Genomic DNA, 12,369 nt, shown 5'->3' on the forward strand with positions numbered 1-12,369 from the left:
TATTGCAATGCATGACTTTTGATGTTTTGAAGAAAATTAAAAAAAAAAATTTTTCTTTGTGTCTTACTTCATTTTAATGCAACTTCAATGACAAAGTTTTGACGAAACCTATAGTTGAATCATATGTCAGAGGAGCAAAACTTTGTTTTTCTGTTTTTATAAATAAGATGCAACCAGTCAATACATGTATAAACAATCCATGTACAATGAATTTCAAGTTATTATTGTCTACTGAAATATAATTTTATGCTTAATCTGAGTTTTTTACCATATACCTGTCATATAGAGGTAAGAAATTTAAATTGTATATAAATTTAAAAAATCATACTTTGCAGCAAATTTTATTTATTCACAGAAGCAGAATGAAACCCCTCTTTAAATACTGACATGACTGAATGACATATGAATTATTGATGTATATAACCTAGACAAAAACCAAGAAAATCATGACTTGGCCTAACATACAAATACATATATAGGATATTTAAATCCTCAGGTAAAATCTGTATGGCTGTATTTGAGGGTCATTGATTACGCTCTAAGTAACTTTATAAATACGAAAATGTGGCTGGCCATTTTTAATACAAGGTTTAATCTACACACAGTGTTTGTGTATTGATGAGCGATGTTATAGTTATGCTTAAATGATTTTTTATCTTACCTTTAAAAAATCATTGATTGGACAAAAAAGATTACATGGACTAAATTCGAAATTTGAAATGCCTGCTGACTATATTGCATAGTGTTTTTTATTAGTAGCAGCTGGATTAGACTCTACCAACGGATGTAAAAGGAAGTATTGATTTGGTTTATTATGGGATAATAATCAACAAATACATGTACGTAGTTGTATAAACCGATATTACAAGTGCTTTCTTTGTAGTGAATCTCAGTAACAAAGGATATTACTAAAATTCCATGTAGAAGCGTAAGTTACAAGAATTATAAACATTGGCTACAAAACATAGATTTTACATGATAAAAGTGTAATAAACTTACTTGTGAAGACCTTGCACTGTTGAACAATGAGTTATTCTGCAAGTGCTTATTCCCGTGTAGATAAAGCTTGGCCAAGCATGTCAGAAAGTACACAGGCACGCATTCAGAGACTCCGAGAACTGGAGCAAAAAAGACATGAAAAGCAGGCACGTATGTTAGAACAGCGCAGTAGTGAACCTATACCTATGCCAAAATTTGAAAGTGGAATGAAATCTACTTTCCAGACAGTCACAGACAGCAACCAAGATAATGTTCCGAAAACTGAAAATTCTGGAAATATAATTGATAGGATTGAAAGGAATAAGAAAGAGGCCATTACAGAAAAAGTTACATCTTTAGAATATCAGCCAGCTCATTCTGAAAGTGTTCAGGTAAATGAAAGTCCAACTAAAATCGATAGTATTCATGAACAGTCTGAAGGCACTAAAAATATTTCAAAAGTTTTCACTGAACCTGTCAGAACATTATCTACTTCATATGTTAGTGGTCCACTATCACCAACAAGTACAGAGAAAACAAAAATTTCCGTTGTTAAAAAAATGAAACTTGATTCGTTACCAGCAGTCAAAACTACATCATCTGAGCATGTTTTAGGATCAAGGATGTCAGAAACTGAATCATCAGTGGTTTCAAAAGTTCTTCCTCATACAAATTCTGAAAATACAGATTCAAAAGACAAGAAGGATGACAGTATGCTTGCTAAAAAATCTGGTATGGATTTGTCAGTTTTGCCAGACAGTTTAGAAAAAGGTTATTCTCAGTTAAGTGGTGAGAAACCTGTACTTGTGGAAAGCAAAAGTAGGGTAGATAGTAATGATGACTCTGAGAAAAAGTCAGAAACATTTAAACCAGGTGAAAATGTGTGTACAGGTAGAACTATTCATCAGCTATCTTTAGATGTTAACAAAAGGGGCATTATAGGACAAACTGCTAGTAATACAGGAAATATACGAAGTACCGCAAATGAATCTGAAAAAATATCTTCAACTGCAGAAGTGTTAGTTAGTACCTGTACAACACCAGTATACAGTTCAAATTTATCATATATGACTTGTGAAACTAAAACAATTAAAAGCCCAACAAAGCCTATGATATCTGATTCCCAAAAAGTCTTAGGCTCAACAATATCTACAGCATCTGAATCAGTGTTAGCATCAGGCTCAAAAGTTACTGAGGAGACTATAGAAAAAGGTCCTTCTGACTCTAACACTTATAAACAATCAATTTGTGCTGAGGGTTTAAAAGTTAATGAGGCAGAAGAGTCTGCATTTCGTTTAGGTACACTTGCAATGAAACAAACCTTAGAAGTTTCTGCAAAAATTGAGGAAAAGTTTTCTTCTATAACAGATGATGTCCATTCTCAAATGGCAAAATTAGAAGAGCTTCAAAGACAAAGAGAAGAGAGAAAAAAGACACCACAAGAAGATGAGTTATCACATCTTTCAGTAAGGGAAAGATTTTTTCGAAATCAGTCTATTGGTCGAAACTCTCGTACTGCTAAACCACAGTCTATTCCAGAGCAAATACGAGCTTCAAGACTAAGTCGTAGAAATTCTGAAAATCAGATACCCCGTACTAATTCTCCAGGAAAAGCTGCTGAAGCAGAATCACCTCCTACGGAAAGAAGACGAAGAAGACTACAACAAAGTTCAGTAGACAGACTGCGTCGTAGAACAATAGACACAGTACCTGCTCTTTTTTCTTCTGTTAATGTTCATGATGTTTCTAAAGAAAGATCAAAACCAATGGCTGTTTTAGACATTGATTCAATAGACAAGGCTTTTAGTAGACCAGATAAGGAGAGATTTAGCCGTTTGGATGAACTAGATAGAATCCGTCTTCAAAATCGGGAAGCAGTAAAAAGGAGGGATTCTGCTCCTACATTAGCTGATGCAGAGGACACAGGGAACCCAACTTCTCGATTAGACTTTCCAACTTCTTTGATAGTAAACAGAGGAAGCAGTGAGAACATTGCACAATATCCTATTCATGAACATTTAGAAACTAGTTTTCTTCCTTCACGTTTAATCACCACAAGCACAGAAGATGTTGCCAATAGAAGAAGAGAACTTTTTCGGTCAACCTCATTTGATCGTCCGATACCATCTGTTACTTCTCTAAGCAGACCAACTTTACGTCCATCATATAGCGAATCAAGATTATTTCCTCTGGATGGAGGTCGTCTGTCTCATTCTGGTATTCTATCAATGTCAACAGACACAGACACAGAACATTCACAACTTCAACAGAGTAATGTTCAACACTCTGTAGTTAATGAGGAAACAGATGAAACACCAGTCTATAGGGAGGGATCTCCTCAAGGGACCCCTGTAATTGACCCTGAAGGTAGAACTCACTGGGTAGCTCCGGCTAGTCTAAGACTGAGTACTTATCTCAGTGTTATGGATCGACTAGAGAATAGAAATCGTAGTGCTTCTTTTGATTTGGTGCCTTCCTATCATCACCATCCAATTAATCTGTCAAATAATTTATTGGATGCAATTAATCATGATCATTTTTTGGCAAACTGTTTTGATAAAAAATACACTCTGAAAGAACGCTGTGCTTTAATTCGTGAAAAGATATATGGAAAATCTACAAAAAGTGAAAGAGGAAAACCTGATGGTGCTTCTCATGATATTGATAATTCTAAAGACAAATCTGAAGCAACTCTAGCATGAGACTAAACTGTAGTTTTTGGATGTTTGTGAAAACATTCACACAATATCATTAGTGTTCATATATGACACATTAACTGCTTGTGGCTTTGCATTCTTGATAACATAAGGAAAGTTATATTTAGCTGCATTTTTAAAAACAAATAAACTATAATAATGCATTTATATTTGATTGCAAATTAATATTTTTTAATGATTTTTTAAAAAATTCTTTTTTTACTATGTGGTGTATACATATACATGAATTGAAAGCAACTTTTTGTAGTTATACTCAATATATATTAAATACTTCTACTATTTTTTATTTTAACTGAAAAACTTCATTGTGAAATTTAAGTTTACAATTGTTTTTTTAAGAGAGGGGGTGAGAATATCGTGAGATCCAAATTACTAGTAAAATCCCCTCCACTTATACATGCACCCAAGGTAGTCATTGGTTAGTTGATTTTTGTAATATCTTCATATGTTTTTTTTATCCTTTTTGGGAGTGTTAGTGGCTGATCTTTGTCATTCTTTTAAATTTATTTAATAATTTTCAAATTTGGGGGAAATAAAGATCTTGACATATAGTATTGTCTATAGTTGAAGACCTTATGTTGACCTTTGGATGTCTTTTGAGTTGTTTATGATGTTGGGAAGTTGAATTTTTAAGTGCTTGGCCATGGGGAGTACTAGCATCCTTTTTCCTATTTAATTTTATAGTTTTGAGGTCATAAGTTTAGGTAGCAAAATGACTTTAATTGTTTAAAAAAAACCTTTGTATCAATCTAATGAGTTAAGCCCTTTTCAATCGATTTTTATAGTTTGTTCATATGTTGTACTGTTACACCACTGTCCCAGGTTAACATGTTTAACCCTGCCGCAATCTGTATGTGCCTGTCCCAAGTCAGAAGCCTCGTTTGAATTGTTTTACATTTGTCATTTCGGGGCCTTTTATAGCTGACTGTGCAGTATGGGTTTTGCTCATTGTTGAAGGCTGTGCAGTGACCTATAGTTGTTTACTTCTATGTCATTTGGTCTCTGGTTGAGAGTTGTCTTATTGGCTATTAAACCACATCTTCTTACTTTTATACTTGTAAGTGTATAGAGGGGATGAACCCTTGATAGTGTAAAAGTCAGGATTTAGAGGTCAGAATTAAAGATCACCATAATATTATGGAAAATATGTGTGCGCATTATAGAGGTACAACATGCATCAGGTCCTAACCAAACATGATACAGTGGATCTCAAATGAGGGAAAATAAATGATTTTAATGTCAAGTTCACAGGTCAAAAGTTAAGCTCACTTCATGTTATTATGACTATTAATAAAGGTTATATACACTGTCCAGATAATGAGGTATTGCCAAGGAATGTTCAGCTAAACAACAGTCATGTTAAATGTAAAAACTAAATGTTATATTTTTAATGTGTTGTCAGTTGATAATTGTTAATTGCCTTGATATGCTCATTTATTTTTTATTTATTTTTCTTTTTTTTCAAGTTTTTGTAACTACATGTAATTGTCTTTCTTCATTTTGAATTGTGTGGACATTCAATTCACATGCTGGATGCACAAACAGTGTGATAATTGTAAAAAGAAACTCTAGATTTCTTTTGGTTGTTAACTCATTGAATTTGATCCAACATTTCCTTTTGTTCATATCTCCAAAGCATCTGTTGGGTGAATATGCCCCATGGCAGCAGGTATTGGTTAAAGGAAGCATTAATTTATTGGACACCTGTTTAAAGGGTGGATTTCTTACCCTGCATTATAAATGCCCTTTTTGGTGACAGACAAAATTACTTGCACTTTTCAAAGTCCACCCACATTTAAGAACCTTACAAACGCCATATTATTGACATATTCTGCTGAAATGGTAGACACTATATCATTAATGCAACCAACATTTATTATAACATACTTCAGTTCTAGAACATCAATAATGCTGACCATAATTTTATGACATTTGCAAAGCAATCACATTAATGGATCTTTGTGTCAAATGTTTTCACATGTTACTAATGCTAAAAGTTTAAGGAAAACATATTTTCCATTAATGAGGGACAAAATTGAAATTTTTGTATATATTGATAGCAAAAATTACTGCTATTAGCTAGATATTTTTAGTAGGCCTCTCTTATTAAAATAGTAACATTGATTCAATAACATTTACAAAAATAGTAACATTGAGTCAATATCATTTTCAAACTTACACTCATGATTTACATATGTAAAAAAAATTAAGGACTTTCACTAAGTCAATAGGTTATATATGGACCAATGTTAGATTCTATTGAACCGTGGACTTTGTCCTCTGTCAAATAATCTGAATAGGTCCATATATAACGTATTGACCTTGTCAAAAGTCCATAATTGATAACTATTGAGTATCTCTAAACAGTAGATAACTTATATTTCATGTAATTTTATTGTAAAAACAATATTTGTGTACACAACAAAAGCCATACTAAGCCTTAAAGTTATACTCTGCTACTTGTAATAAACTTATTAATTTGATTTTGATCTTATTCCAAATATTTTGCTCCTTGTCCAATCAGCAATCCAATGTGTCTATAATCTTGTTAAAAGAATTTCAGAAAGTGCAGATAGAGTATCCTTCCACAGCACTTGATATATCACCAAACTTTAGTTGTCATTTTATAAGTTGTTTGAACATGGACATACATGTGTTTGTCATTTTTTTGTCTCAGGCTTGTTTATTTTATATGGATTTTCACCTTATTTATTAGCTTACCTGGTCGAAGCTAATTTGCCATCTTGTGTCCGTCATCCCATTTTCACATTTCATCTTCTCCTTGAACACCACTGAACAGAATGAATCCAAACCTGGCATATATGTTTCTCACAAGGTAAATTGTCAACAAACATGGCCACTCTGGACTTTTCTAATTTCTCTTTGGCTGTTGAAAACTTCTCACGAATATTTGAACCAATTGAAACCAAACTTAATTGATATGTTACTGTGAATGTCTTTAACAAGTATTTGTACTTTGATACTGTTAGGAAATTCAAAATTGCAGGAAGCTGAGTTCAAAGTTAACTTTGAAACTGTATGGGAAAAGTCATCTTGCCTTTTTTTTTTAAGAACAGATGAAGGTAAATGAAAAATTAACCATGCAGAAATTGAAGGTCCTTGCCAAGTGTTGTTATTTTGGTTCAGATGAAAAGTCCAATATGACTTCAAGAGACCAAAAAGGGGTCCATTGGTATGATTTTTAAAGATCTCATTCCCAAAAACTACTGTACCAAATGAAAAAAAACTTTCCAGATATGTTCCATATGATAGTACTTTAGTTCTTAAGAAATGTCTATGTTTTGCTATTTGGGCAAAATAAATTCAGTTGAGAATTCAGGCTCCTGTAAGCCTCTAGTTATAATTGCTCAGCAAACAATTCTTTTCCAGTCCCTGCCCCCAAATTTCCATTGAGGTCATTCACACACAACTAACATCTCATTTGTGATGAATTTTTTTGAAGACACTGTCATGCTAATCTGATGACAAAATTCCTGAAACAAATATTACAAAGCTGTATATATCTAAGTTCGTAACTTGATAATAGGGACACAGTTTATGCTATGTATGTAGTGCTGGTTGCTATGACATATAACTATGTCTCATGTTCTTATGGTCAGTTTCATGGATTTTTCAATATTTTTGTGGCCAGTGTTGAAATCAGGGAAGCAAGATTCAGGCATGCTGATTCAGCAACGTCAACAATTTAAAAATTTTGTGATTAATATGAAATAAGGAGATGTGGAATGATTGCCAATGAGACAACTATTCACGAGGAAAAATAACTTGGATTAAAGCAGCTAATGGTCACTGTACGACCTTCCCATTTGAGCAGAGCACATACCATACAGTCAGCTATAAAAAGCCATAAACACAAAAAAATGTGAAACAATAAAAAAAAAACATGAACAGCCTGTTATGTTATGACAAAACAATAAATGAAAAATGAATATGAGACAGCAACCAACAGCAACTACTCAATTATTGGCTCCTGACATAGGACAAGCACATAGAGATAAAAGACACAAAATACTGAATGTTACTGAAACTCAGAAAGTTAGTTCAAAGCCAATAAAAACTAATGGATAAATCAGATTCTCCCAGATTAAAGTGATTTTAAGAGGAACCACTAATACATTGAATATTAAGTCAATGGTATTTAGTACGCGGATGTATAACTGGCACATCTCATTTCTATGGAGATTATAATCCCATCCACACATTGTCCATAGACTTAGGCTACGTTCATACGTTTGGGTAATGTAAACCTGTTTATAATTAGATTCATATTATAAACATCGGTTTTAATTACCTGTACATGAGAATTGTTCAGACAAGTAAACTAAAAGTAATTTAAATCTACATTACATACACTGAAGTGAAAACTCAACAATAAGTTGTTTATTTTAAGAGTTTAATGGACCGATTTATTTCAAGGTTGAAAATCCATATGAGGATGGAGTGAACATTATACTATTATTTTGCACTGTAGTAAAGTTTTCCCATGCTGCAATTCTTTGCAAAATCATGATAAAGTGTGATTTTTTTATGCCCCCGCTGTAGCCGAGGGCGCATTAAGTTTTCCCTTGTCCGTCTGTACGTACGTACGTCCGTACGTCCCAAAATTGGTTTCCGTTCTCTAACCTGAGTTTGCCTGAACCAAATGTTATGAAACTGATACACAATGCTAATTACCACAAAACACAGATCAAGATTTAATTTTGGTAGCGTCACTCTAACTGTTCTAGTGTTATGCCCCTTTATAAATGGAAAAATTGCAAAATTTTTAGTTTCCATTCTCTAACTTAAGTTTGCCTCAACCAAATGTTATGAAACTTATACACAATGCTGATTACCACCAAAATACAGATCAAGTTTGAATTTTGGTAGCATCACTTTAACCGTTCTAGAGTTATGCCCCTTTATAAATGGAAAAATTGCAAAATATTTTGTTTCCGTTCTCTAACTTAAGTTGCCTCAACCAAATGTTATGAAACTTATACACAATGCTTTTTACCACAAAACACAGATCAAGTTGAATTTTGGTAGCATCACTTTAATCATTATCGAGTTATGCCCCTTTATAAATCGAAAAATTGCAAAAATTTTAGTTTCCGTTCTGTAACTTAAGTTTGCCCCAACTAAACATTATGAAACCTATACACAATACTTATAACCTTAAATCTCAGATCAAGTACAAATTTGGGTAGCGTCACTTTTATTGTTCTTGAGTTATGTCCCTTTATAATGTTGTATGCAAACTGGGGCATCATCTGTGTCCCATCTGTGTCCATGGGGACACATTCTTCATTTATTTTTCAATCCCACTGTCTGTTAAAGTTTATTAAAATTCTTTCATAAATCATCCGTGGTAGATTTGAACTAAATATAGCAAAACAGCCAATGCTCTTAAGGTTTTATATACAAAAGTTTGACAGAACATACAAATCAGACTATTACAACCTTTTTAAAAATAGGCAGTTTAACTGTCCACAAGGTGTACATGTAACAAGTTTAACTTAAACATTACATTATTCAACAGATGTTTCTTCTATAAATATTCATAATAAAATTCATGTTTTGAATATCTAGTTTTATGTACACTTAACCCACACAAGGCCTAGATTGACTATCGACTGCATATAATGATAACTACATGTAAACTTTTTTATTCATGGTATGATTTTACTGAATCCAACTATTTGTTTTAGATTATCAAAGATAAATTAGTTTCTCAGCTATTGAAAGAAATACATGTGTGTCAAGTATATTTTATTCAAAAATTTGTTAAAGAATATGGGTCTCACCAATTAGCGACAAGAAGTGACAAGAAGCGTCAAGAAGCGACAAGAAGAAAACAATTAGCGACAAGAAGAATAATTAAGCGACAAGAAGACAAATTTAGCATACAAAAATCTTAATATTAATTATTTTACATGAAAATAAATAAATATTGAAACATACATCAAATTGTCTTTTTTTAATGTACAAGAAACAAGAGAATAAACTTTTTTTTCATTATCAAGGATTTATTTCTCAAAAAGGTCAATATATATATTGTTTTCAATTTAGACTTGTTTATATATATATATATATATATATATATAAAAAACGTCTGAATAATAGTCAACGATATTTCCCACGTGGGCGCTGGATCGTTATGAGAGCAACGATACATGTACACAATAAATAAATTATATAATCGCCTGAAAAGTGAACAAAACAACACCAATAACAAAAAAAGAAAACTATAAGTGAATTATTTATAAATATTTCGGATAACAGATATCCTTCATCAGTATGATTATGATAATATATATATATATATAAATACACGACACAATTTTTTCTTTATAAACAGGATAAAAGGTTCAAATATTTACATTATTAATCATAGTTAAAAATCAAAAGGTATACATGTGTGTTTGGATTAAAAAAAGGGGGGGGGGGGGGGGGGTAATTTCTTTATTTTTTTTAATTTTTAATTGCCATTTTCTATTTTTTATAGACCCTTAGTATAATCAGATGATTATTTTCTGTAAATCTATTGTTTTAATAGTAAATGAACTTTCTTGTCGCTTATTTTTTCTTCTTGTCGCTAATATTTTTCTTCTTGTCGCTTCTTGACGCTTCTTGACGCTTCTTGTCGTTTCTTGTTGCTAATAAGTGAGACCGAAGAATATATGTGTCAGACTGACGACCTGATCCTTGCCTCATTTTAAATGTTACTTTGCCTTGGCTTTATTATTATGGTTTATTTGTTCTGGTAAGGTCAGCCTTCCAGTTAATATACTGAAGGTTACCTTTATTTGGTTTAAAGTATCATTATATTGTACACATGGTTAACTTACATACCAGCAGATGACCATGTGCAGACACTGACTATATTGTTTTGGTAAAAAACTGATAGGTTTCCATGTTTGTACATCTTTATGATTATATGGAAAAAAAAACAGATATCAAAAGAATTATCAAGCTGAAGCAAGGCCTTTATTACAGGACCTACTTATTAGTCCCCTACTGACGAAGTCTGTCTGTCTGTCCGTCCGTCCGTCAGTCCGTCAGTCCGGCAAATCAGTTTTCCACACTTTTTTTCTTCGTGCTTGAAGATATTGATTTGATTTTTGGTATATTGTTTTATCATGACAAGTTACAGATGAAGTTCGAATTTTGTTTTGGTCTGATAATTTTGTGCAGAGTTATGGTCCTTGGACTTAGAAAATTCACTCAAATATTCAGTTTTCCACACTTTTTTTCGTCATGCTTGAAGATATTGATGTAATAATTGGTACATTGTTTTATCATGACAAGTTACAGATCAAGTTCAAATTTTGTTCCGGTCTGATGATTTTGTGCAGAGTTATGGTCCTTGGACTTAGAAAATTCCCTAAAGATAATCAGTTTTCCGCACTTTTTTCGTCATTCTTGAAGATATTGACTTGATATTTGTTATATAGTTTACACCATGACAAGTTATAGATCAAGTTAGCATTTTGTTCCAGTACAATTAATTTTTAACTGGTAGGGGACTATGTATTGTCATGCAATACTCTCAGAATGCTTGTTGTATTTATTGTTGATGTATTCTCACCCTGAACATGCATGAAATATTTGCCACTGGGTGTTAAAAAGCAACCAACAATCAATCAATCAATCAAAATTATTTGGAGTATGCTCTGCTTTTACAGTTATGTCTTTTATAGGTTATGTTCCTCATTCGTATATTTAAAAAATAAAAAATCTTGAGTAATTTTGCTTTTTACCAAATTAGGAATGATATATCACTGCTGTCAAGGAGTTTCTTGTCAATTTAAATCAGGAAAATATGAAAATCAGATAGTATTTAAATTTTTAGTTAACATTTTTGTTTATTGAAATATAAGTTAAAATTTATTTTTATTGAAAAATTATTAAATTTGTATACAGTCATGCATATACCTGTGATGTTCTTTCATGTGTATCATAATCAGAAATACATATATGTTGTATCAGGTGAAATTGGCCTACAGAAACATATGAAAATATTAACTTTTAAACAAGATCAAAAGTTTTGGGTCAAGATCTAAAGCATTGTTTTTATTTTACATTAAGGATTGTAGTTATATACCAAAGTACATTTTCTATTTACTAAATCATTTTAATTTTTGAATGACATTGTTCAGTGATATAGATATCTAACATGGCAAGTCAGTGCAGTTCATCTTTTGATGATGATTCTTGGGTAGGATACTGGGATGAAGGTTAGTCAAAAATTGAATCATAATACCTAACAAGGTAGTGTTTATTTTTTTTATTTTTGTGTATCAGAAACCAATGCACAAAAGTAGTCTATTTAAGTTAGTTGTCACTGTATAGTTAAATTTAAAACCAATTATAGTTTAGAGTCAACTATCAAACCTGCAATATTAAATGCCTTGTAAGGATATCATATTGTCTTGTATGATTTAACCCTCATTAAAAAATTTAATAAAGCTATTGTATAATTCTGTTCAAACAGAAATACAAACTGTAATGGTTTATTATTTGATCATAGACTGAATACCCATAGACTGCCAAAGAAAATAATAAATCCATGAAATTGAACTTGTTTTGAAACCTAGATTCAAATATAATTGTTTTGAAATATGAATAAAGGGCCAAGTGACATTAATGCTGAAAACCAAATCAAATATTT

The 12,369-nt window shown here is 31.9% G+C and overlaps 1 protein-coding gene across 1 annotated transcript in view; it reads left to right on the forward strand.

Annotated features, from left to right (window-relative positions):
- Nucleotides 1–9,678, forward strand: part of LOC127702321 (uncharacterized) — a 36,052-nt gene extending 26,374 nt beyond the window's left edge. The window contains exon 6 of the mRNA XM_052206468.1: nucleotides 9,407–9,678. Within this exon, the coding sequence (XP_052062428.1) occupies nucleotides 9,407–9,420 (14 nt within the window). The 3' untranslated portion in view covers nucleotides 9,421–9,678. The remainder of the gene's footprint in view (nucleotides 1–9,406) is intronic.
- The last annotated feature ends 2,691 nt before the right edge of the window (nucleotides 9,679–12,369 follow it).

Source organism: Mytilus californianus, unplaced genomic scaffold (genome assembly GCF_021869535.1).
Source record: "Mytilus californianus isolate M0D057914Y unplaced genomic scaffold, xbMytCali1.0.p SCAF_1, whole genome shotgun sequence".
Taxonomy (NCBI): Eukaryota; Metazoa; Mollusca; class Bivalvia; order Mytilida; family Mytilidae; genus Mytilus; species Mytilus californianus.